We start from the raw sequence: 26,852 nt of genomic DNA, 5'->3' as shown, positions 1-26,852 counted from the left end.
TGTTTTCTGTAGTTGGCTTTATTTCCTGCTGGTAGCAGTTGGGTCTGTGAGTGCAATAAGTAGAGGAGGCTTTTTAGGAACCAGTGTTTACTTTTACATTAAATCCCCCAGTAACAGTCTGATCAGAACCTTTGCCTTAGATAATTGTGTTGCTATCTTATTATTGCAACTACTTTACAAGCTAAAGTGAAATGTTTGGAAGGCAAGAAACTGTATCTTGTCCACATAAACTTTTTCATATCATTCACTTTTCATATATACTCTGATCAGAGGAGGGAGGAGATAGTCTAACATAGCAGGTTCAAAAACATCTGGGAAACTTGTTAAAAACTTACTGTGTCCCACTGCAGACGTTGTAAGTTTGAATTGCCAGAAATAGGCCCAAGAATGTGTATTTTAATAAGCCTTCCAGGTAATTCTTACAGTTAATTATATTTGACAAGTACTGATCTAACAGACGTAAGAATGAAATTATTTTTAAAACAGTAAAGCAAGTCTATCCCCCAGGATAAAAGAACAATGACTTTTTCTTTTGAGGAGGAATTTTTGAATTTTTTTTAGTTTATTTACCACATCCATTTTCTTGGTCCTCTTGAAAATTGACCGATCACTTCATGAAGGGCACTGAGAAATAGCAGTGATCCCAAGATCAGAGAACTGGGGTGGGAGTCAAGAGACTGACTTTCCTTGGCTTGTCCTGTGCCTGGCACAAAAGCCAAATGCAGATCACACATTTTCTGAGTCTTAATTTTTGTTTTTGAAATAGTTAATGATACTAATTAATAAAGTTATTATTCAACAGTTTTTTTGTAATAACTTGAGCTATATGTGAGTCTAAAGCCTATAGTTCTTCTTGAGATTTCTAGGAATGGACCCAAAGGTCATGCACCTAATCAACCTCATTCTTCTCTCAGTGAACAAGAAGATAATTGTTTACTTCTTTGAGACCTACTCCTTGCTGGGATTACTACAGCATTTTCTTTATTTCTCAACAAAAGAAGTTTGGTTACTTTTCTAACAGTTACCCAAACAGACGATTGTGTACATTAACTATCATGCTGCAGATTTGTTTTTGGAACCTTCCACCTTACTCCATCTCCACCCCTTCATTCCAGAGAATGCTAAAGAAAATCTCTCTAGCTATATCTGCTGTGCAGTAAGTCATAGAGCAATTTAAAACAGGTAGATGCTGGGTTTTTTCATGTTACATTCTTGTAAATCTGTCAGTTCAGCTGTTTAATGTAATGTTCTGCTAAATTGGTGAAGAAAAAGGAAACTAGGTATAAGAGTAAGTCCAAATCTAAAACAATTTATTTAAAAATACTAAAACAATGGCTTTTAACTTGAGGCAAGACTTCTTAGGTGACAGAAGCAAAATATCTAGGGTATTTGCAGTTTGAAAAAACAAAAATAAAATTCTTTCCCTTGAGTCCTGACTCCCCTTACCTACCCCTGCCTCGAGGTGGTGTTTTGGACACTCAGGTCAGGCCTTGAAATATTTATATTAATCAAAGGGGAGGGGACATAGGGTTAAAAAGAAGTTGAGAAGTTCAAGTTTAATGTTTTGTAATATATTTAATGCCTCTTGTTTTATTAAATGCTTGTAGCTATGTGAGAGCCTGGGGCAGATTTACCTTTGAACTAGTTTTCTCAATAATACTGGGTTTTGGCTTTCTATTTCTTGAATTTGGAATTAGATTGGTGCCGTGTGGGTAGGTAGGTGAATGGATATGTAAAGGAACATGTACAGAAAATCGGCACCATTACATCTACATAGATGGAAATTGACATTGATACTCACTTTATGTTTTGTTCTTTTTATATTTTTCTTTGTCCTCTCCCTGACCCTCCCCACTCCCGTTCCTTTGTTTTGTAGTTTGATCAGTTGTCTTCTCTCATTCAGGTTATACACTTATACCATCAGCTAAATCTGACAACTTGTCTGACTCCAGCCATAGTGAGATTTCTTCACGGTCCAGCATTGTGAGCAATTGCTCTGTTGACTCCATGTCTGCAGCTCTACAGGATGAACGGTGTTCCTCCCAGGCTGTGGCAGTCCCTGAATCCACTGGAGCATTTGAAAAGACAGAGCACTCCTCAGGGATAGGAGACCATAGTCAGCCTGGCCCTGGGTAAACATCCTTGCCTGTGTTCACATCACAAAACCCAAGCTGAGTGGCCACTGCAAGCAGTGCTCCCTAATTTGAACGTAAAACCACCCCCACCAAAGGAGTAGTTGAAAGAACAGGAGAACCAAGCATGTATTCTCTATACTGAATGTGCAAATAAGTGCTATTTTGAAAGATATATGGGTGCTCATTTTTTAAGTGTTACTGGATTCAAGTAACTTACATCATGTATCTTTTTGATCAATAAGAACTCAAAGTGAAGATGCTATTGGTAGGTGGGAAGTAGTTCTTGCATTCTAGCTATAAGGTTAGAGATTGCTCAAAAAGAGTGTGTAATGGGAAGTACCCTCAGTGCTGTACACGTTGTAGACAGATTGGGAGAGTAGGACTAGTCCTTGATCCTTACTCTCTCAAAGTATGATTTGGAGAATAAGAATTATCAACTAGCAAAACGTCAATTAAAAAAAAAGTTAACTCTAAATTTCTATTTAGAATCAGACAAAATGGAAATCTTCAGAAAGCACTGAGAAAGTTGATTCTAAACTGATACTGTTAAATCTGGTACACTTTAATATGAAAAATTTAAGATATAGTGAAGTATTATCACCATACTTGTAAGGGTTTCTAAACTATGGTTCTCTAGACCAGGAGTCAACAAACTTTTTCTATAAAAGTTAGATAGTAAATATTGTAGGCATAGCTGGCTGTAAGCTCTCTGTTGCAATTGCTCAACCCTGCTATTGTTGCATCAAAACAGCCTTAGACAATTTGTAAACAAATGGGCATGCTGTGTCCCAATAAAACTTTATTTACAAAAACAGGTAGAGGGCTGGATTTGCCCTTGGGCTCTAGTTTGCTGATCCCTGCTCTGTATGCTCTGTACTATAAATCAGGGAGTCACAAACCTTTTGGGGGGTGGGCAGGTAAAGGCCCATTTAAAGGAGTACATATTTTAGGCTTTGCAGGCTGTATATGGTCTCTGTCTCAAAATCTTTGGAGTATTTTGTTCCATTTTGTTTAAACCCTTTAAAACGTAAAAACCGTGCTTTGCTCAAGACCATAAAAAAACAGGCTGTTCACTTGATTTGGTCCATGAAACTAAGTTTGAGAACCCTTGCTATAAATGATAGAATTCATTTAGTAGTAGGTAATTGGGGAAGTTGCTGTTTCCTTGGTACCTCAGAGACACTGAAAAATAAAACATGGTTTCTGTAATTGAGGATTCTTAATTCTGTGTGCATGGAGAGAATCTAGTGTTGCATTATGTTGACCAAGAATGAAAATGTATACTTAATTTTATTCATTTCAAACCTCATCCTTCATAATAATTCAAGAAAAATTCTGAGGAAGCCTTTTAAGTATTTGAGTTTCTTCAGTGTATGTTTCGAGCTAAGTATTAACATTAATGCCAGTACAAGTTTAGTGATGATTGATTACAGTGTCATTTTTTTCCAGAAGGTTATGTTGGCATTAAACACTTGTGATGCATGTTCTATAGTCTCTTGTAGGCAGTAATACTTGCAATGGACTGAAGAAATTGTTTCCATTAAGCCAGTAAATTACTTTTAATTGTGTATCTCCAATTTTAGGTGGACACTCTCAAAGCCATCACTAATCAAGAATTTAGCTGTCTCATCTTCTGTGAGCAATGATGAGATTTCTCACGAGCATATTATTATAGAAGCAGCTGATAGTGGTCGTGGAAGTTGGACTTCCTGTTCAAGCAGCTCCCATGACAACTTCCAAAGCCTTCCAAACCCAAAAGGCTGGGATTTTTTGAACTCTTATCGACATACCCATTTGGATGGTCCCATAGCTGAAGTTGAACCCACTGACTGTGAGCCCTGTACCTGTCCTAAAGTCTGCTCTCGAACTTGTGGTCAGTGTAAAGGAAGCCTAGAGACTAATCAGATGAGGCAGAGTTGGGCTTCCTCTAGTTCTCTGTCTGATACATACGAACCAAACTATGGGACAGTTAAACGGAGAGTGTTGGAGAGCACCCCAGCTGAGTCATCTGAAGGCTTGGACCACAAGGACGGCATCGACCCCGTTTATAAAACTGTTACTTCGAGTACAGAAAAGGGCTTGATTGGTAAGTTGTGTGTTCTTTGTCATATCTGTGGCATTTAGAATTTAAGTGGTAAAGTGACCTTGGCCCAGAATTTTATTCTTGGAAAATTCCCTTCTCTAATCTCCCTTTCCTCCCTCCACATGCAAATTATTTTCAAAAAGTTCATGATTTCTCAAGAGCTTTGGGGCAGATATTCAAGCCATTTAAAATGAAAAAGCTGACATGCAGGAATTTAATAAGGGGGACAGGTTTATATGTCTTGTTTTGCTTTTGAGATCTTTTTGGTTTTATTAAGAAAATATTATTGCATTACTGTGCAGTAGTAATAAAGGGATTATTCTCTTTGCCACCTCATAAATTGTTTGGACCCTAGTTGCTTTTTGCATACATGGTAGAAACTTTGAATCTGACACTACTTTTAGGTAGTACAAGTGGTGGAAAAAGTGTGATAAAGAAGTCCAAAACAGGGACTTCCCTGGCAGTCCAGTGGTTAAGACTCTGCGCTTCCACTGCAGGGGGGGCATGGGTTTGATCCCTGGTCAGGGAACTAAGATCCCACATGCTACGTGATGCAGCCAAAAAAAAAAAAAAAGACCCAAACATTTTTCATTATACCCTCCTAGCACATATCATGGGTGTGCCAGCTTCTGTTTGTGGATTCCGTTCTAACCATGCACAGCTTTCTTGGTGTATTCTTTTAGTATTTGGCCGTCAAATACATTTTTTTTCCTTATTCTTGAGTTTATATAAGTACTTAGATATAATAGCACCTGTGGGTTTTTTTTTCATGTGGAGTGACTGTACTTTGAGTCAATATTATCATAATCAACTCTTTATACTATATTTGTGATGTCAATTTAAACTACTAACATATGAAAGACACGTGCTTTTTTTAGCATATTTTTTACTTGTCAAATTTCATTATAGGTTGGATTTTTTAGTTCATTTTTTTCCAAGGATTTTTTATTAAAGCCTTTTAGGTAACTGTTATATGGATATACAAGCACGTGTGTGCAAGGGTGTAAAATCTTTCTCTTCTTATCCATTTGGGAAAATAGATTAAAAAATTTTTTTTGTTCATTTCTAGATGACTCTGGGCAAATCACTTAACATTCTTCATTCTTGTCTTCTTTTCACAACCTCTCCACCCCCTCCCCACTCCATTCTCCTCAGATGGGAATGGAAATCCTTTCTGACCTTGATACTACATGCAGATTTTACTGGTAGAGTTGTAGAAATTTCAATATGGGCAAACTTGATTCTCTAAGGGGAGAATTTAATGATCCTTTTAAATTTATTCTTCTTGTATATAGATAGTGTTTGTATTTTAAAAGTTGCTTACATGATCAAGATACTCAGAGCCATTTGTCCTGTGAGTCTTGTGGATTGGTCTTAATTTCATGGAACTTCCTTTTTAACTTATTTCTGATGTTTTTTTGAAGCTTTGCCTTAGACCCAGGGTGTACAAACTTAGGGCAAAAGATTTTAAGTCACCATTATTTTTAATGTCCACTGAAAATCAGAGAAACTTAATTTAAGGTGGATTTCCTAAAATTATGGCTTTTCTTCTCACTTAATCACAGAGCAGAGGTTAGGAATAAGGTCCTTGAAGGAATTAGTTCCTCTTTAAAGTTGTTTATATGCCAGCACTGACGTGAAATAGCCCTTAAGTAGAGGGCCTAAATGTCATTTCTATGAAAATCCCCCCATTTAATAGAGTATAGATGTTCAGGGTGAATTCTTAAATGTCTCTGACTCATTCACCTTTGGGGCTGGTATTCCTTGAGGAATTTGTCACACACTTCTGTGATTTGTGGTCTGACCTGTGAAAGGAGGAAGCTTGTCATCAATGTCATCTCCTTCAACTGTCTCATTCTATTTAATGTTTGTAAAACCCAATGTAATTTATGTATTTTAAAAACAAGTTTAAATATCAAGTTTATTAAGCTTATTAAAAGTGTTTTTAACCTGCTGCCATTGTGTTCAGATATATTCACTGTGTCCCTTTTTAAGTTCTATTTTGTCATTGTAATAAGTTTCAGTATGTTTTTTTTTCATTTCTTATATTTTTCATTAACATTTCCATTGCTTATTTTTCATGCCAGTGTACTGTGTCACCTCACCCAAGAAGGAGGATAGGTATAGGGAGCCACCTCCCACTCCTCCAGGATACATGGGGATTTCTTTAGCAGACCTAAAGGAAGGACCCCACCTACACCTAAAACCTCCAGATTATAGTGTGGCAGTGCAGAGGTCAAAGATGATGCATAACAGCCTCTCTAGACTGCCACCAGCTTCTCTCAGTAGCAACCCTGTGGCCTGTGTTCCATCGAAGATCGTAACTCAGCCTCAGAGGCATAATTTGCAGCCATCCCATCCTAAACTAGCAGATGTGACTGACGCAGATAGCGAAGCAGATGGTATGTTGACAAACTACCTTAATGGCTCTTAAATGAATTGCTAAACACATTGAATGGTCTTTGCTCTGGTATTTCACATAATCAGAAATGTTTTCTTTAACTGCTTTAGAAATCTCTGTTAAAAAAGAAATGACTACATACGATGGTGTGTTTTTTGTAAATGGAGAGGGCAACCTGATTGTATTTAATAGCAGCTCAGCGTAAAAGGATAATTTTAAGAGGAGGCACTTGACATTGGTAGAGTTGTGTTTTACACTAATGCATGGACACTTGAAACTCCAAGTATCAAAATGTCAAATTATCTGAAATCATGCTGTTTGATAGAGTTCCTCTTATTAGCAGAACTCTTGACCAACTTTGCAATTCTAGCAATAAATGAATTTTATCTTTCTAAACAATCTAGTAATAAAGTGGTTAAAAAGCAGTTCTGAATTCCAGTTGATTGTCAGCCTTCATTGTGATCAGAAGTCAAAAATGTCATTACAATAAAATCTGGCCTTTGATGGGATATTTGAGAGGATTTCTTTGTTGAAATTGACTAATTTTTTAAACAGATAACTAGATTGTTAGTTGATCTTCATTAATATGCTGACCTACCACTTAACTGTGTTTCTTTTATTTTCAGAAAATGAACAGGTTTCAGCAGTGTAGCCTTTGGATTGACCTGATTGAAGTCTACTGAAAGTCACGGAGGAAGGAGTGGGCAGAACCAACTCACAGTTCTGCAGGCCGTTGCCAACAAATAGCTCGCTGCTCCTGCTGCTAACCCAGAGGTTTTAATCCCTGTACTCTGAGCAATGAGATAGCCCTGAATCATGCTTCCTTTCATTTAATCCCTGCAGATGCATAGTTTCCTCAGCTATGGATGTTGTGCCTGGATACCAGTCTTCGCTTTGCACACCAGACCTGCCTTGGGACCACAGTTACTAGAACAAATTCAAACTCGAGTCCTCCCCATATATATCACTATAGATTTTCCTTTAACATGTTATTTTTAAGATAGTAGTAGTGGTAGTATTTTCAAGCCATAGCTTGGGTTAACAGACAAATTCAGAATGTCTGCCAATACCAAGGATATTTTTATGTATTTGAAAAGTAACTTATTATTTGAAGTTTTGTGGTTTTGTTTGTATTTGGGAGCTCTTGTTAATTGATGTTCATGTTTGAGGCCATAAAACTGTCTCTGATCTGACCAAACTGAAGCCATCTTTACAGGATGATATGTTTGATCTATACAGAGATGTAACCATCTATAGCACCAACGAAACGTGGGGTCTCAGTTTGAGTGGAACAGGAATCCCTTTGCTGTTGAGGTGTTAGGAAGGAGAATACTGCCATCTGCTGGTCAGGATTTAGAAAGCCAAATGAAGCTACCACAGGGTCCTAGCAGTCTCTTGGGAAAAGGAAGGGGTATGATGGGGTGTGTAGCAACCCTAATTTCCAAAGAATGAAATGTTTATCTTACATAACATGTATACCAACTTAAGTGAAAGTCATTCTCTGTCTAACTGTAGCTATAAGTATAAATCCAGTAAATAGAGAATGAGTTCTAGACAGTTCTACTCTGTAGAAACCCATACCTAAAATTTTTCACAACTCAAATATGGAGTTTTTTTAAAGGACATGTTATCTTTGGCGGTATAGTCATGAAGATCAATTTAGCTTTATGCGGTGTTCTGCAGCACCCACCACCCAACCCCCATCTTACAGCACAAGGCTGTTTTTAATCTTCATAAACCCTGCAGCTCCCAGTTGCCTGCAGGTAAAGCTCATTAGCACACCAAGGTCTATAATTGGTTGAAAATTTTGTGGGGGAAAGAGGAGCTAGAATTATGGAAGTGATTATTTCTTGGTTTTCACTTTAGGCCTTGAGAGGAAGGAGACATATATATTTAACAGCCTGTTGGGCGTGGCACTCTTAAGTATTTAATTAAAATTTCATTGACTATTTACTGGATGAGGTAGACTTTCCGCATTTAAAAAAGATTAAGTATGATGTTTTCTACATCTTAAGTTTAAATTTTTTCATTCGTTTTTTAGTGTAAAGGCAAGTGAAAGGTTAATAAACTTCTGTGACTACCAAAAAAAAAAAAAAAGCCAAAGCCATTAATGTGTACTACCCAAATCAACTTGGAGCCAAAAATAGGTTTACTTCTGAATGGTTATCCATATGTGAATTTATAGGATTTAGTTGGCTTATTACTTCCTTTTGAAAAGTTCTCATTTTTTCCTAGCTCTCTCTTCCTTCTCTCTATCATCCTCCTATTTCCTTCATTTTAAAATCATAAATCAGTGCCAACTGGTAAATGGCAGTAGTCCATCTTTTCTATCAAAATGATAATTTCTTCATTTTAGGAAAAACAGCATGTCTGAAAAATTCCCATGGGCAAAAAACTGTAAATATGAAACTTAAGCCTTAGAAATTAACCCCAGGTATGTTAGAATGAGGCTAGTTGGCTCCATAGCTTTCTTGGCCCATTGAAATGGAAAGTAACCTGGATCAAAAATCCTGGTTTGAAAGTCACACTGTAAAGGTTTGATCTATAAACAGTGGTCCTGTGATCATAAATTTTTCTTTCACTGATTTAGACAATATTATTTTCATGTCCAGAGCAAAACAAAGTGAAAGATATTTTTGCTACAACCATCTTTTTATCCAGTTTGGGTATTTATTCTCACCATTTTATATCCACTCCCCGGAAAAATGTGCTGTTTGCACAGTATCTGTTTTTTTAGCAGGTCTTTCAAACCAGATGGGAGCCTTCTCCATCGTTGTCCTCAATGTTGTGGATAATATCTTGCACAGAGAGTCAGAGGCTTGTGGTTTTGGACTTGCATCCTGTAGCTGCCTTTGTTTCCTGTAGCTTGAAATGTGAGTGTTTGGATCAGCTGATCACATTGATCAAGAACTAAAGCCAAATGCTTTCTAGTTTGATATGTATTTATCCCTTAAAAAATCGTGGCGTTTTGATCTTTATATTCTAATTTACGGTACATTCCTGCCTTCTCTTAGTTTGTCACTTGACTAGAACAAGAGAAGCCTTAACCTATACTTGCTCCAATTCAAAATGCCCGTTTGTTTTTATTTTATAAATTTATAAGTATACTGAAGAGATCTATGCCCTCATTGTACCACAACTCTGAATCTGCCAGGGCTATTGAAGCAGTAAATCCTCACTGCAAACTTTTGCCAAATAATAAGTTTCAACAAAAAAATCTCTGCATAATGAAAGATTTGGAGAATTAGTAAATCCAGTATATACTTCCATAAAGGTTTATTGTAATTTAATAGAGTCTTACTTTCTCCAAATGGTTACTTGCAGTATGATATTTGGGGAGAAAAAGCCTTTAAATGGTTTTTCATGAGGATGATGTCACATTGTCATTATCTGCATAACCACCTTGAGAATCTCTCCTAGGCTTGAAATGTGACAGTAATCATGGAGATATCCAAGAACAATTCTAATTTTTATAAAGTGTTTTCTCCCCTTTAAAAAGAAGGGGAGAAAGGGTTTCCTTGTATATTTAAGACTCTGATTATTATTTTGATACATACATTTCTAAAAAATGTGATATTAAAGTAGATGTATCCCTTTAGTATTACCGTAAATGTGATATAGCAAAGGGATAAATCTTCAAAACAGTGTCACAGTACATTTTCAAATTTAAACTTGAACCCCAGTTCATCTTTAATTTCTGTTGTGCTTTTTCAAGGCTTCTTTACTTTTGATACACAGAATACAGTTGTACTTAACCTTTTAAAATTGAAACGTGAGCTGATCAGCAAAGGACAAAAACAAAACTGCACAGTCATAATAATCAAATAGCAATTATACTGCACAATTCAGTGATTGTAAAGTGTCCTGTAACAAGCAATGTTTGTCTCCTATTTTTTGATACCTCTTAAACTTATGTCTTTTAGAAAGACAGTGCCTCTGTATGCTTTTTGTATTTTTATTGAGTGTAAATATTTGTTATATTTTTGGTTAAGAGAATGTAAAAGTACCATTTACTATTACCATATCTACTAATACATTGGTGGAATCAATAAAGAATCTAATTAACCTTCTCTGCACTTTATGGCTAATGTATGGGAGCAGGTTATATACCCAGTCATTCAAGAGGACCAGTCTGGGACCTGCATTGGTGTGAAGGCATTTTTTGTTTTAAGTCTCCAGAGAAATTGGAATTGTCCAATTATGGTTGACATTTTGGTATCTGTGAAACACCTAGCTATTGTTTTGTTTAGTTTTTTAAAAGTGTATTCGACTACAAACCAAGTTTAACAGTGGCTTAAACCCTATTGGATTGTTTTTCTTTTATAACAGAAAAGTCTACTGGCAGACTGTTTAGGGCTGGTACGGGGATTCTACAGTTCTGTTGCGGTCTCATGGATTCTGACGTTTACACCTGAGGGCATCACTGCAGTGCTTCAAGAAGGAAGGGTTTGCAGGAAAGGTGCAAATGTGTAGCCCTTTTATTAGCAAAACAACAGCTTTTCTAGAACTCCACTTGCATAATTCTGCTTACCTCCCACTGGTCAAAACTGTCACATGACCAGTGGCTGCAAGGAAACCTGGGAAATGAACTTTTTTAGCTGAGCAGTGGATGGCTCCAAATAAAAGTGGTATTCTTTTCAGTGAAGAAGGAAAGAATGGATATTGAATGGGCAGCTAGCTCGGTCTACCACAGCATGCCTATTGCCCACTCTTTCAGGAAGTGCATTTACATGTAAGTGCAGTAATTTATTTATTGGGATCAGATCCTAGGACCCTGGCAAAGAAAGGGGAAATTCTTCTTTAGTACTCCTTCGTAAAGTTTCCCAGTCGCTCCTCTGTACCCAGAGAATATTACTCCCCTGCTAGGTAAGGCTTCTACCTCCTCCCAGTTTACGCCCTCCCAACACACACACACCAAGGTTTCCTCAGGGCCACTCCTTCCCCTGATCTCTCCACAGTTACTAGTTTATTCCTTTATTTCGAAAATACTAAACACAAGTGTAGTAGGTTGAATAGTAACTACTTAAAAATATCAAGCTCTAATCCCTGGAACTTTAAAGGTTACTGAAAAGGGTCTTTGCAGATTTAATTAAAGTTAAGCATTCTGAGATGAGGCAATTACTTTGGATTCTCTGGGTGGGCCCTAAATGCTATCACAAGTGTCCTTAGAGAGGCAAAGGACGATAACAGAGGAGAAGGCACTGTGAAGCTGGCAGAGAGTTGTAGCTGTGGGCAGCAGAATACTAACAGCCACCAGGAACTAGAAGATACAAGGAAGAGCTCCTTCCTTAGAGCCTCCAGAGGAAGTGCCACCCTGCCAACATCTTGATTTTGGTCTTCTCACCTGTTGTTTCAACCAACCCATTTTTGGTAATGTATTAATAGCAGCCCTAGGAAACTTAATACACGCTACTGTTTCTGTCTGACTTTGAGGACCCAGAACCTTCAATTAAAGGATATAGTGGTCCATAAGTACACCACAGGAACTGTGAGCCCTGTCTCACTACCTTCAAGAAGAATTTGTTAAACCAAGATGAGAGAGGCCCAGAGGCCTCCTCTCCAGCAGCCTGGTCAGCCTATTGTTTTTCCAAGTGTTCACAGAAGGGACATTGCTATCATCCTTGCCACACACGATATTTTTCATTTTTCTCATTCCAGGCATTCTGGTGAGTATGTACTGGTATCTTTATGTGGTTTTAATTTTAATTTCTATAATTACTAATAATGCTAAGCATCTTTTCAAATGCTTACTGGCCATTTGGATACTGTCTTTTATGAAGTGTGTTTTTAGGTCTTTTGTTTTTTATTTGTTGCTAGAGTATTGAAATACAATTGTTTTATAATGACTTGTATATAACAACCTTGCTCAATTCATTTATTAATCCCAACAGGTTTTAGAATCTTCTGAATTTTCTATATTCTCCTGGAAATTTTCTCCAGGCAGTGAGCTGGGGCCATGGTGTAGGGCTCACCCTTTTGTTTCTTATGCTCTCAAGGATTACTGTCCTTCAGTGCCTGGTGTCCAGGGTATTAAGTGGCCTTGTTTTATACATTTTGTCCAGTTTTTCAGTTGTTTCAGACAGGAGGGTAAAATGGTAGCTTCTCCATCTTGACCAGAAGCAGAAATCCACATATAAAATTTTAATACAACTCTCTCAGTAAATGAGAGCATACACCCACATTCTCCCTGCCCCACCCCCAAATCAGTAAGGATATAGAAGATTGGAACAACACAACCAACACACTTAATCTAATGAACCTGTATAAAACACTGAATTAACAACAACTGCAAGATACACATTACTTCTAGGTGATCATGGAGCATTTATCAAAGTTAACTATATATTGGGCCATAAAGAAACTATTAACAAATTTCAAAGGGTTGGACTCATATAGAGAAGGCTGTCTGCAACAGAATTAAATGAGAAATTAGTAACAAAAATTACAAAATTTGGAAGTTAAAGAATGTACCTCCCAGTAACCTGTTGGAAGGTAGAGATTATTTTGAACTGAATGAAAATAGGAATATCAAAACCTTTTGGATTTGATTAAAAGGAATTGTATAGCCTTAAGTGCATATATTAGAAAAGTAGAAAGGCTAAAAATGAATTAGCTAAACATGCTTCTTGAGAAACCAGAATAATAGCAAATTAAATTCAAATAGATGGAAGAAAATAATAGCAGAAATATGTAACACGTAAAAAAAAGAAGAATTAGCAAAGCAGTATATATTCTTTTAAAAGACTAATGCTAAACTCTTGGTGAGGATGATCAAGGAAAAAGAAAAATGGCAAAACTAACCAATGTTAGAAACATAAAACAGTCATTATTATTATAGTCATTAAAAAGAAAGACACTTTGAATAATTAAAATGTGGATGAAATAAACATAGAAAAACAAAACTTACCAAAACTGTAATAAGAAGGAAAATTTAGTTGTTTTATAACTGTTAAAGAAGTTGAGTCTGTCATTTAAAAACCTTTCCATAAAGAAAACTTGTCCTGGATGGCCTTATCTGTGTTATACCAAAACTTTATAGAAGTAATAACACTAATACTATGTAACAAAATCTCAGCAGTAGTAGAGATTTGTTAAGTAAGATCCTCATAAGAAAACACTAAAAATAAAGGAAATTATTGGTATATTCAACTGTCTTAAAATTAAAAACATGTTCATCCAAAAACTACAGTTTAAAAGAACACAAGCCCATAGAGTTGTAAAATATATTGTAATTTATATACCCTTCAAAGCACAGGTATCCAGAATATACAAAGTACTTCTTTCCATCAAAAGAAAAAGAGCACCTAGGGCTTCCCTGGTGGCGCAGTGGTTAAGAATCTGCCTGCCAATGGAGGGGACATGGGTTCGAGCCCCGGTCTGGGAAGATCCCACATGCCGAGGAGCGATTAAGCCCGTGCGCCACAACTACTGAACCTGCGCTCTAGAGCCCGCAAACCACAACTACTGAGTCCCCGTGCTACAACTACTGAAGCCTGCACGCCTAGAGACGATGCTCTGCAACAAGAGAAGCCACTGCAGTGAGAAGCCTGTTCATTGCCACGAAGCATAGCCCCCCACTCGCTGCAACTAGAGAAAGCCTGCATGCAGCAACAAAGACCCAATGCGCCCAAAAATAAATAAATTAAATAAATTAAAAAAATAAAAAAGGAAAAAGAGCACCCAATAGAAAAATGGGTAAAAGTATTAAAGAAGCACTTCATAAAAGAGGGGAAACTGTCCAATAAACATGAAAAGGTGCCTAATCTCATTATTAAAAACCTCTACATAAGTTCAGATTTGATGATGAGGGATGTGTTAGCTGTGCTGCCTTCTATTTGGAGTGTGGTGGCAGATGATCAAGGGTCAAAAACTATCTTTTGGAAGAAACAAGAACAGGGCTAAATTGGAACTGGAACTGCCAGATGGTGCCACACTACAGTGTGAATTCCTGGGATCTTTGTCTTTTTTTTTTTTTTTTTTAAATCTTTTTTGGAGTATAATTGCTTCACAATACTGTTAGTTTCTGTTGCACAACAAAGTGAATCAGCCATATGCGTACACATGTCTTCATATGCCCTCCCTCTTGAGCCTCCCTCCCATCCTTCCTATCCCACCCCTCTAGGTCACAAAGCACCGAGCCTATCTCCCTGTTGTATGCTGCTGCTACCCACCAGCCAACTATTTTACATTCTGTAGTGTATATATGTCAACAGTTCTCTCACTTTGCCCCAGCTTCCCCCTCCCACCCCATGTCCTCAAGTCCATTCTCTATGTCTGCCTCTTTATTCTTGCCCTGCCTCTAGGTTCATCAGTACCATTTTTTTTTTAAGATTCCATATATATGCGTTAGCATATGGATATGTTTTTGTCTTTCTGACTTCACTCTGCGACAGACTCTAGGTCCATCCACCTCACTACGAATAACTCAGTTTCGTTTCTTTTTATGGCTAATATTTCACTGTATCTATGTGCTACATCTTCTTTATCCATTCATCTGTTGATGGACATTTAGGTTGGTTCTGTGTCCTGGCTATTGTAAATAGTACTGCAGTGAACATTATGGTACATGTCTCTTTTTGAATTATGGTTTTCTCAGGGTATATGCCCAGTAGTGGGATTGCTGGGTCATATGGTAATTCTATTTTTAGTTTTTTTTAAGGAACCTCCATACTGTTGTCCATAGTGGTTGTACCAATCTACATTCCCACCAACAGTGCAAGAGGGTTCCCTTTTCTCCGCACCCTCTACAGCATTTATTGTTTGTAGATTTTTTGATGATAGCCATTCTCACTGGTGTGAGGTGATACCTCAGTGTAGTTTTGATTTGCATTTCTCTAATGATTAGTGATGTTGAGCATCTTTTCATGTGTTTGTTGGTAATCTGTATATCTTTTTTGGAGACATGTCTATTTAGGGCTTCTACCCATTTTTGGATTGGGTTGTTTGTTTTTTTGATATTGAGCTGCATGAGCTGCTTGTATATTTTGGAGATTAATCCTTTGTCAGTTGCTTTGTTTGCAGATATTTTCTCCCATTCTGAGAGTTGTTTTTTCGTCTTGTTTATGGTTTCGTTTGCTGTGCAATTAGGTCCCATTTGTTTATTTTGGTTTTTATTTCTGTTACTCTAGGAGGTGGGTCAGAAAAGATCTTGCTGTGGTTTATGTCAAAGAGTGTTTTTCCAATGTTTTCCTCTAAAAGTTTTTTAGTGTCTAGTCTTACATTTAAGTCTTTTATCCATTTGGATATTTTATTTTTGTGTATTTTTGTATATGGTGTTTGGTAGTGTTCTAATTTCATTCTTTTACATGTAGCTGTCCAGTTTTCCCAGCACCACTTATTGAAGAGGCTGTCTTTTCTCCATTGTATGTTCTTGCCTCCTTTGTCATAAATTAGGTGCCCATATATGTGTGGGTTTATCTCTGGGCATTCTGTCCTGTACCATTGCTCTATATTTCTGTTTTTGTGCCAGTACCATACTGTCTTGATTACTGTAACTTTGTGGTGCAGTTTGAAGTCAGGGAGCCTGATTCCTCCAACTCCGTTTTTCTTTCTCAAGGTTGCTTTGGCTATTCTGGGTCTTTTGTGTTTCCATACGAATTGTAAGATTTTTTTTTTTTTTTTTTTTTTTTTACTAATTCTGTGAAGAATGCCATGGGTAGTTTGATAGGGATTGCATGGAATCTGTAGATTGCTTTGGGTAGTATAGTCATTTTCACAATATTGATTCTTCCAATCTAAGAACATGGTATATTTCGAGTACAAGTCTTTCGCCTTCTTAGGCAGGTTTTTTCCTAGGTATTTTATTCTTTTTGTTACAGTGGTAAATGGGAGTGTTTCCTTAATTTCTCTTTCTGATTTTTCATTGTTGGTGTATAGGAATGCCAGCGATTTCTGTGCATTAATTTTGTATCCTGCAACCTTACCAAATTCATTGATTAGTTCTACTGGTTTTCTGGTGGCATCTTTAGGATTTTCTATATGTAGTATCCTGTCATTGACAAACAGTGACAGTTTTACTTCTTCTTTCCAATTTGTATTCCTTTTCTTTTTCTTCTCTAATTGCTGTGGCTAGGACTTCCAAAACTATGTTGAATAATAGTGGTGAGACTGGACATCCTTGTCTTGTTCCTGATCTTAGTGGAAATGCTTTCAGTTTTTCACCATTGAGTATGATGCTTGCTGTGGATTTGTCATATATGGCCTTTATTATGTTGAGGTAGGTTCCCTCTATGCCCATTTTCTGGAGACTTTTTATCATAAATGGGTGTTGAATTTTGTCAAAAGCTTTTTCTGCATCTATTGAGACGATCATATGGATTTTATTCCTTAATTTGTTAATGTGGTGTATCATATTGTTTGATTTGTGTATATTAAAGAATCTTTGCATACCTGGGATAAATCCCACTTGATCATGGTGTATGATCCTTTTAATGTGCTGTTGGATTCTGTTTGCTAGTATTTTGTTCAGGATTTTTGCATCTATGTTCATCAGTGATATTGGTCTATAATTTTCTTTTTTGATATCTTTTTCTGGTTTTGGTATCAGGGTGACAGTGGCTTCGTAGAATGAATTTGGGAGTGTTTCTCCCTCTGCAATTTTTTGGAGGAGTTTGAGAAGGATCAGTGTTAGCTCTTCTCTAAATGTTTGATGGAATTCGCCTGTGAACTCATCTGGTCCTGGACTTTTGTTTGTTGGAAGATTTTTAATTACCGTTTCAATTTCATTACTTGTGATAGGTCTGTTTATATTTTCTAATTCTTCCTGGTTCAGTCTTAGAAAATGGTACTTTTCCAAGAATTTGTCCATTTCTTCATGGCTGTCCATTTTATTGGCATACAGTATTTGTAGTAGGCTCTTATAATCCTTTGTATTTCTGCAGTGTCAGTTGTGATTTCTCCTTTTTCATTTCTAATTTTATTGATTAGCGTCCTCTCCCTTTTTTTCTTGGTGAGTCTGGGTAAGGGTTTATCAATTTTGTTTATCTTCTCAAAGAAACAGCTTTTAATTTTATTGATCTTTGCTATTGTTTTCTTCATTCCTAGTTCATTTATTTCTGCTCTGATCTTTATGATTTCTTTCTTTCTACTGACTTTGGGTTTTCTTTGCTCTTCTTTCTCTAGTTGTTTTAAGTGTAAGGTTACATTGTTTATTTGAGATTTTTCTTGTTTCTTGAGGTGACATTGAATTGCTATGAACTTCATTCTTAGAACTGCTTTTGCTGCATCCCATAGGTTTTGGTTCATTGTGTTTTCATTGTCATTTGTTTCTGTGTATTTTTTTATTCTTTGATTTCTTCAGTGATATCTTGCTTATTTAGTAGCGCACTGTTTAGCCTCCATGTATTTGTGTTTTTTACAGTTTTTTTCCTGTAATTGATTTCTAATCTCAGCGTTGTGCTCAGTAAAGATGCTAGATATGATTTAAATTTTCTGACACTTGATTTGTAATCAATCGAGGCTTGATTTGTACATCTTGATTTGACCCAAGATGTAATCTATCCTGGAGAATGTTCCGTGTGCACTTGAGAAGAAAGTGTAGTGTATTCTGCCTTTTTGGATGGAATGTTCTATAAATATCAATTAATATCTGATCTATTGTGTCATTTAAAGCTTGTGTTTCCTTATTTATTTTCTGTTTGGATGATCTGTCTGTTGGTGTAAGTGGGGTGTTAAAATCCCCTATATAATTGTGTTACAGTCTGTTTCTCCTTTCATGATTGTTAGCATTTGCCTTATGTTATTGAGGTGCTCCTATGTTGGGTGCATAAACATTTATAATTGTTATATCTTTTTCTTGGATTGATCCTTTGATCATTATGTAGTATCCCTCCTTATCTCTTGTAACAATCTTTATTTTAAAGTCTATTTTATCTGATATAAGATTGCTACTCCAGCTTTCTTTTGATTTCCGTTTGCGTGGAATATCTTTTTCCATCCCTTCACTTTCAGTCTGTATGTGTCCCTAGGTCTGAAGTGGGTCTCCTGTAGACAGCATATATATGGGTCTTGTTTTTGTATCCATTCAGCCAGTCTGTGTCTTTTGGTTGGGACATTTAATCCATTTACATTCAAGGTTATTATCAATATGTATGTTCCTATTACTATTTTCTTAATTGTTTGGGGTTTGTTTTTGTGTGTCTTCTTCTCTTGTGTTTCCCACTTAGAGAAGTTTCTTTAGCATTTGTTGTAAAGCTGGTTTGGTGGTGCTGAATTCTCTTAGCTTTTGCTTGTTTGAAAAGCTTTTGATTTCTCCATTGAATCTGAATGAGATCCTTGCTGGGTAATCTTGGTTGTAGGTTTTTGTCTTTCATCACATTAAGTATTTCCTGACACTCCCTTCTGGCCTGAAGAGTTTCTGCTGAAAAATCAGCTGATAACTTTATGGGAATTCCTTTGTATGTTATCTTTTGTTTTTCCCTTGCTGCTTTTAATATTTTTTCTTTGACTTTAATTTTTGTGTGTTTGATTAATATGTGTTTTGGTTTGTTTTTCCTAGGGTTTATCCTGTATGGGACTCTCTGTGCTTCCTGGACTCAGGTGACTATTTCCTTTCCCATGTTAGGGAATTTTTGACTATAATCTCTTCAGATATTTTCTCAGACCCTTTCTTTTTTTCTTCTTCTTCTGAGACCCCTATAATTCGAAAGTTGGTGTGTTTAGTGTTGTCCCAGAGGTCTCTGAGATTGTCTTCAGTTCTTTTCATTCTTTTTTCTTTATTCTGCTCCTCAGCAATTATTTCCACTATTTTGTCTTCCAGCTCACTTATTCATTCTTCTGCCACAGTTATTCTGTTATTGATTCCTTCTAGTGTATTTTTCATATCAGTTATTGTGTTGTTCATCTCTGTTTGTTCTTTAGTTCTTCTAGATCTTTGTTAAACATTTCTCGTATTTTTTCATTCCGTGCCTCCATTCTATTTCCAAGATTCTGGATCATCTCTACTATCATTACTCTGAATTCTTTTCAGGTAGATTGCCTATTTCCTCTTCATTTATTTGGTCTTGTCGGTTTTTACCTTGCTCCTTCATCTGTGACATATTTTTTTGCTGTCTCTTTTTTTTTTTTTTTTTCTGTATGAGGGGGATTGTGTTCCTGTCTTACTGATGGTTTGGCCTGAGGCTTCCAACACTGGAGTTTGTAGGTTATTCAGTAGAGCTGGGTCTTGGTGCTGAGATGAGGAACTCGGTGAGTCTTCACTCTCATGAAGGTCTGAGGTTCTCTCTTAGTCCAGTGGTTCGGACTCAGAACTCCTACTGCAGCAGCTTCAGCCCAATCCCAGCTCATGACCCAAGATCCTGCAAGCTGCATGGGGCAGCAAAAAAAAAAAAAAAATAACAAAGCAAAAAATAAAACTAGACTAGGAAACTAACAGATACGTTAGAAAGAGTATAAAAATAAAAATATACATGAATCAACAACCGAAAGGTACATCAGTACCACAATAGTAAAAAAAAAGAGGGTAAAGAAGAAAAAAAAAAGCATGGAGGAAAGGCCTTGGCTGTGGAGGGTGGGGCCTAAGTAAGGGCAAGGTTTGGGCAGTGGGTGGGGCAAATGCTCAGGATCCACAGGGCTGGAAAAGGCCTTGGGGGCTCTGGGGGGTGGGGCTTAGGGTCAAGGAACAGAAGGGGCCCAGGCATGCCCCCCATCCCTGGTCTCAGAGGGCAGAAGACTTCACTTGGGAGCCCAGCAGTCTTCCTGGGCTCGAGTGGGTGGGGCAAACGCCCTCCTCTCCTGCTCCTCAGGTCTGGGAGGCCTCCTCCTGCCTGCTTCTCCTGATCTCCTGGCCTCCCTCCTATGCCCCCATGACCAATGCAGCCAGTGGGGGAAAGGGGAGACTTGGAGGGCAGGGGACCAGCCTGGGAGCTCAGCAGGCTCCCGGGGCCCAAGTGGTCAGGGCAATTGCCCTCTGCTCCTCTCCCACTCCTCAGGATGGCTCTTCCCACCTGCCTCACCTGATCTCCCCGGCCTCCGTCTTATGACCCCAGGACCCACGCATCCTGGAGGGGGATTTGGAGTGGGGGTACCAGCCTGGGAGCTCAGCAGTCTCCCTGGTCTAAGTGGGCCAGGCGACGCCCTCCACTCCTCTCCCACTCTTCCCAGAAAGTCCCTCCCGCCTGCCTCTCCTGATCTCTCCGGCCTCAGGAGCACTGATCCTGTCTGGCCTCCGCTTCTCCTCCCTTCTCAGTCTCCCCACGTCCTACCAGTTCACTTTGGGGTTCCTCCCATCTTCTTGGGCATCAGAGTCCCCCACCAGTGGCCGGCAGGTGCCCTAGTTGTGAGGAGACGCTAACTCTGCATCTTCCCACACTGCCATCTTGACTCCACCTCAGGATCTTTGTCTTTAAAAAAGGTGAGAGCAAGACCTACTGCCATATATATATATATATATATATATATATATATAAATTAAATAAAGTTATATATTTTTGGTCACGTTGGGTCTTCATTGCTGTATGCAGTCTTTCTCTAGTTGCAGCAAGCGGGGGCTACTCTTTGTTGCAGTGCGCGGGCGTCTTGTTGCAGTGCCTTCTCTTTGCGGAGCACAGGCTCTAGGCATGTGGGCTCAGTAGTTGTGGCACTTGTGGCACACAGGCTCCTCAGTAGTGGCTCGTGGGTTCTAGATCACAGGCTCAGTAGTTTTGGCACATGGGCTTAGTTGCTCTGTGACATGTGAGATCTTCCTGGACCAGGGATCAAACCCGTTTCCCCTGCATTGGCAGGCGGATTCTTAGCCACTCAGCCACCAGGGAAGTCCCTTTTTTTTTTTATAATTTATTTTAGTTTGTGCAATGTGAGTTGTTAAAGTTTATACTGTGGTAATTTTATATACATACACATTGTGAAATGATAATCACAGTTAATGCACTCATCATTTCACATAGTTACCTTTTTTTGTAGTGAGAACACTTAAGATCTACTCTCTTAACACATTTCAAGTTTACAATTATGGAAAACAGTATGGAAGTTCCTCAAAAAATTAAAAATAGAACTGCCATATGACCAAACAACCCCATCTCTGGGTATATATCCAATGGAAAGGAAATCATTTTTTCAAAGAGATACCTGCCCTCTCATGTTCATTGCAGCATTATTCACAGTAGCAAGATATGCAAACAAGCTAAGTGTCCATTGATGGGTGAATGGATAAAGAAAATGTATGTGTGTGTACATATACATATATTTTTTTAGTTTCTTTTGCAAGCTCACCTTCCTCAAATTTCTTGCTAAATGATGTAATTCCTCAAAAACAAAAAAAAAATGTAGAACAAGGTAATTTCTTAACGATGTTTCCAGATATATCTGCAGCATAGTGAAATATTTCAGAAGACACCTCCTTCACAGAGGTAATGAAATGGAAGCATTTCCAAACAGAAAACATGGAATTTTAGACAGATTCTGTTTGGATAATCTTCAGATGATAATGGTCAGTGTGGATACAGCTATTTCCTAATACAGTGTTTGTACATCTGGACATAGGATTTGGAATACTTGATGAGTGGTGTTTTTTTCCAGGGCTCCCAAAGGAAATCTTCCAGAAAATACAAATGGCCCAACTCTGAACAGGAATGGAAAGCAGGTAATATATATAAAAGCCAATTAAAGCCAATTAAACTTCTACAGTCTACACTGAACAACATACTCCAAAGACTCCTGGCAGCTGCTCATCCTTTCTGACTACTTGGTATTTTTGATCTTCCTAACTTTGACCATTTTCATGGGTATATAATGGTGTTTTTCTGTGGTTTTGGTTTTCATTTCCCTTATTGTTAATGGGGTTGAGCTTTGCAGATTTGTATGAGCCATTGAATTTGCACTGTTATGAAATGTTTTTGAGTTTATTTTTTCTTAGCAATTTGTAAATATTCTCTAATATATTCTAGATATGACTCCTTCATCTATTATATCTATGGCAGATATTCTCTCTCCCTCTGTGGCTTGCTTTGTCATAGCCTTAGTGGTGTCTCTTGATGAAGGGAAGTTCTTAATTTTGAACTAGAGAAATTTATTCTTTTCCTTTATGGTTAGTGCTTTGTTTGTGCTCTATTTAAGAAGTCTTTCTGTACAACAACATATTTATGTTATCTTTTAGATACTTGGATGTTTTGCCTTTTAAATTTAGCTCTGAAGTATATCTGGAATAGGTTTTTGTATATAGTGTGAGGTAGATGTCAGGTTTTACTCTCAGATCTACAGACTGTTCCTGCACCATTTATTGAAAAGATAAGTCCTTTTTCCACTGCACTTCAGTGATATCAGCTGTCCTTATGTTTATAAGTGTATCTGGGGTCTGTGTTCTCTTTTATCAGCCTATTTGTTCTTCCATTCCCCAGTACCGCATTGTCTTAATTACTCTCTTATTATAATACATATTAATATCTGGTAGAGAAAGTTTTTTGACACTGTTCTTTTTCAAAAACATGTTAACTATTCTTATATCATTGCATTTCCAAATGAGTTTTACAACCAGCTTATCAATTTATATGCACACATACAAACACACACGCACACGCAAACAATTGTGGTTTTGAATGGAATTTTCTTACCAACTTGAAGAAAATTAACACCTTCATAAAATTTAGTCTCCCTATCTGTGAACTCAGTATATGCCTCCATTTATTTCGATTTTCTGTTGCTCTCACTATTTTATTGTTGTGTGTTTAAGTGCTTTCATATTTCTCATATAAGGTTTATTTTTAAGTGTTTTAAGTATTTTTTATTTTTTTCTCTTGCTTTATTTTTTAATTAATTAATTTGGCTGCATTGGGTCTTCATTGCTGCTCACGGGCTTTCTCTAGTTGCAGCAAGCAGGGGCTATTCTTGGTTGTGGTGCGTGGGCTTCTCATTGCGGTGGCTTCTCTTGTTGCGGAGCATGGTCTCTAGGTGCACGGACTTCAGTAGTTGTGGCACGTGGGCTCAATAGTTGTGGCTCACGGGCTTAGTTGCTCCATGGCACGTGGGATCTTCCTGGACCAGGGCTTGAACCCGTGTCCCCTGCATTGGCAGGCAGATTCTTAACCACTATGCCACCAGGGAAGTCCCTCTCTTGCTTTACTGAGTTATATACTTGGCAAATAAAAATTGTGTATGTTTTATTTTTATTTATTTAATCCCCTTTCTTTCTCAACCAGATGCATACAGGGGTTATCTCAAGCAGTGACTACATTTTAAAAAAATATTTATTTATTTGGCTGCATCAGGTCTTAGGTGCGGCATGCTGGCTCTTTATTGCGGTGCGCAGCTTCTCTCTAGTTGTGGTGTGTGTGCTCCAAAGCATGCGGGCTCAGTAGTTGCTGCACGTGGGCTACAGAACGCGTGGGCTCAATAGTTGCGGCACACGGGCTTCTCTCTAGTTGTGGGGCTCTCTAGTTGTGGTGCACGGGCTCTCTAATTGTGGCACCCAGGCTCCAGAGCATGCAGGCTCTCTAGTTGTGGTGCACGGGCTTAGTTGCCCCGTGGCATGTGGGATCTTAGTTCCCCGACCAGGGATCGAACCTGTGTCCCCTGCATTGGAAGGTGGAGTCTTAACCACTGGACCACCAGGGAAGTCCCTGTGTATATTTTAGATGTATATCTTAGTTCATTTGGGCTGGTGTAACAAAATGTCGTAGACTGGGTGGCTTATAAACAACAGAAATTTCTTTGTCACAGTTCTGAAGGCTGAGAAGTCCAAGACCAAGATGCTGGCAGGCTTGGTGTCTGGTGAGAACTTTTTTCTTGGTTCATAAATGGTGTGTCCTCACAGAACAGAAGGGGCGAGGGATCTCTCTGGGGCTTCACCCTCATGACCTAATCACCTCCAAAGGCCCTACCTTTTTTTTTTTTTTTTTTTTGCGGTACACGGGCCTCTCACTGTTGTGGCCTCTCCCGTTGCAGAGCACAGGCTCCGGACGCGCAGGCTCAGCGGCCATGGCTCACGGGCCCAGCCGCTCCGCAGCATGTGGGATCCTCCCAGACCGGGGCACGAACCCGTGTCCCCTGCATTGGCAGGCAGACTCTCAACCACTGTGCCACCAGGGAAGCCCAGCCCTACCTTTTAATATCACCTCTAGAGATTAGGATTTCAACATACAGAATTGGGGGTGGGGGTCATAAACATTTAGTGTATAGTGTACACTATACAATGTGATGATTTGATACATGTATACATTGTGAAATGATTACCACAAGTAAGCTAATTAACATATCCATCACCTCACATAGTTACAATTTATGTGTGTGGTGAGAACACTTAAGATCAACTCTTTTAGCAAATTTCAAGTATACAATACAGTATTACTAACTATAGTCACCATGGTATACAATACCACTCCAGAACTTACTCATCCCACATAACTGAATCTTTGTACCCTTTGACCAACATCTCCTCTCTTCCCCCCACCCCATCAAACCCTGGCAACCACCAGATTCCACATGTAAGTGAGATCATGCAATATTTTTCTATGCTTGGCTTATTTCACTCAGCATAAGGTTCATGCATGTTGTCACAAATAGCAGATTTTTTTCTTTTGTAAGGCTGAATAATATTACCCTGTGTGTGCGTGCAGGAAAAGTATGTGTATGTGCACATGCCCCATAGTTTTTATGCGTTCATCTGTCGATGGACACTTAGGTTGTTTTCAGATCTTGGCAGTTTTGTCAGTAATGCTGCAATGAACATGGAGGCGCAGATACCTCTTCAGCCAACAGTCCACAAGAAGCTGGAGTCCTCAGTTCTACAAGTTAATGAATTCTGCCAACAACCTGAATGAGCTTAAGTGGCTTTTTCCCTAGTTAAGCCTCCAGATTCAAGCACAGCCCAGTTGACACCTTGACTACCCAGCCAAGCTGACCCACTGAATTTCAGACTCCTGATGCACTGAAACTGTGCTAGTTTAAGCTGTTGAATTTGTGGTAATTTACTGTATAGCAAAAGATAACTAATATATCGTTTGTTAGCTGTATGACCTTGGGGAGGCTGTGTATATTCCCTGTGCCTTAGTTCTCTCATCCTCAAATCAGGTTAACAACAATAACCTATCCCATAGGCTATGAGGATAAAATGAGTTAATGCAAGCCCAGCCCTCTGGCAATGCCCAGCCCCCTAGTTTTCTCAGTAATTATGAGCTGTTTATCACTGCCTTTCTCTCTCTCCCTCCCTCCCTCTTTTCCCTCTTCATACCTCAATAGTTTTTTACCCTGATTCTTCATCTCATCTCCTTTTCTAGAATTTCATTTCTGTGCCTAATATAGTCTTGGCTGGCCAATACCTCCTTTATCTAATTGTCATTTATCGGACAACCTCAACTATTCTAAATATAATCAAGATACTCCAGGGCTTTCCTCGTGGCGCAGTGGTTGAGAGTCCGCCTGCCGATGTAGGGGACGCGGGTTCGTGCCCCGGTCCGGGAAGGTCCCACATGCTGCGGAGCGGCTGGGCCCGTGAGCCATGGCCGCTGAGCCTGCGCGTCTGGAGCCTGTGCTCCACAACGGGAGAGGCCACAACGGTGAGAGGCCCGCGTACCGCAAAACAAACAAACAAAGATATTCCAAAACCAAAATGATTCCATGTAGAAAACACATTAAATTTATATTCTTGACTTGTTAATGAGACTCAGAGCTTTCTTGTTCCCTAAACTAAAGCACACTGGAAGTCAGAACTTAAAACTGTGAGTGGAAAATTTGAGGGAAGCATATTCATAGAGATAAGAATGTGGTTAAGACAACCTGAGAGGGGAGGAACCTGAAAACTCTAAAAGGCAGAGAACTCACAAAGCAGTTGGGGGCAGCAACAGGCTGCAGCTCAGGGATCGCTGAGGGTTATCACTGAACAAATGCTGGACAAGACACTCATTCTCTCTTAAATTTTGATTTCCAAATTTGTTTATAATGACAGTATTGTCATTAAAAGAGCCTCAGATTCCATTCTACACTAATGAGAACAGAGTGTGAATTTTATATTTTCATGCTTGTGATATGTATAATATTAGAAATATGTAATACTTCAAAAAGATTTAAAGTTGTTAAAAGATATCTTGTTCAACAACAACAAAATGAAAACCCACAATTTTAAAATGCGCAAAGGACTTGAATAGAAATTTTTCAAGGAAGAGAGAAAAATGGCCAGTAAGCACATGAAAAGATGCTCAACATCACTACTCAAGAAGGAAATGCAAAAAACTACAATATACCTCACATCCATTAAGATGGCTATGCTCAAAAACAACACAAAAACTAGAAAATTACAAGTGTTGAG

General features: G+C 38.4%; 1 protein-coding gene across 1 annotated transcript in view; it reads left to right on the top strand.

Moving 5' to 3' along the window:
* Nucleotides 1-10,767, top strand: part of RAPGEF6 (Rap guanine nucleotide exchange factor 6) — a 220,161-nt gene extending 209,394 nt beyond the window's left edge. Inside the window, exons 26-29 of the mRNA XM_082650203.1 lie at nucleotides 1,904-2,132; nucleotides 3,719-4,221; nucleotides 6,306-6,620; nucleotides 7,246-10,767. Of these exons, the coding sequence (XP_082506329.1) occupies nucleotides 1,904-2,132; nucleotides 3,719-4,221; nucleotides 6,306-6,620; nucleotides 7,246-7,271 (1,073 nt within the window). The 3' untranslated portion in view covers nucleotides 7,272-10,767. The remainder of the gene's footprint in view (nucleotides 1-1,903; nucleotides 2,133-3,718; nucleotides 4,222-6,305; nucleotides 6,621-7,245) is intronic.
* Nucleotides 10,768-26,852: the final 16,085 nt, after the last annotated feature.

Source organism: Grampus griseus (genome assembly GCF_964374135.1).
Source record: "Grampus griseus genome assembly, chromosome: 3".
NCBI lineage: Eukaryota > Metazoa > Chordata > Mammalia > Artiodactyla > Delphinidae > Grampus > Grampus griseus.
Note: the sequence above shows the minus strand (reverse complement) of the source record. Positions and strands in the feature narration are given on the sequence as shown.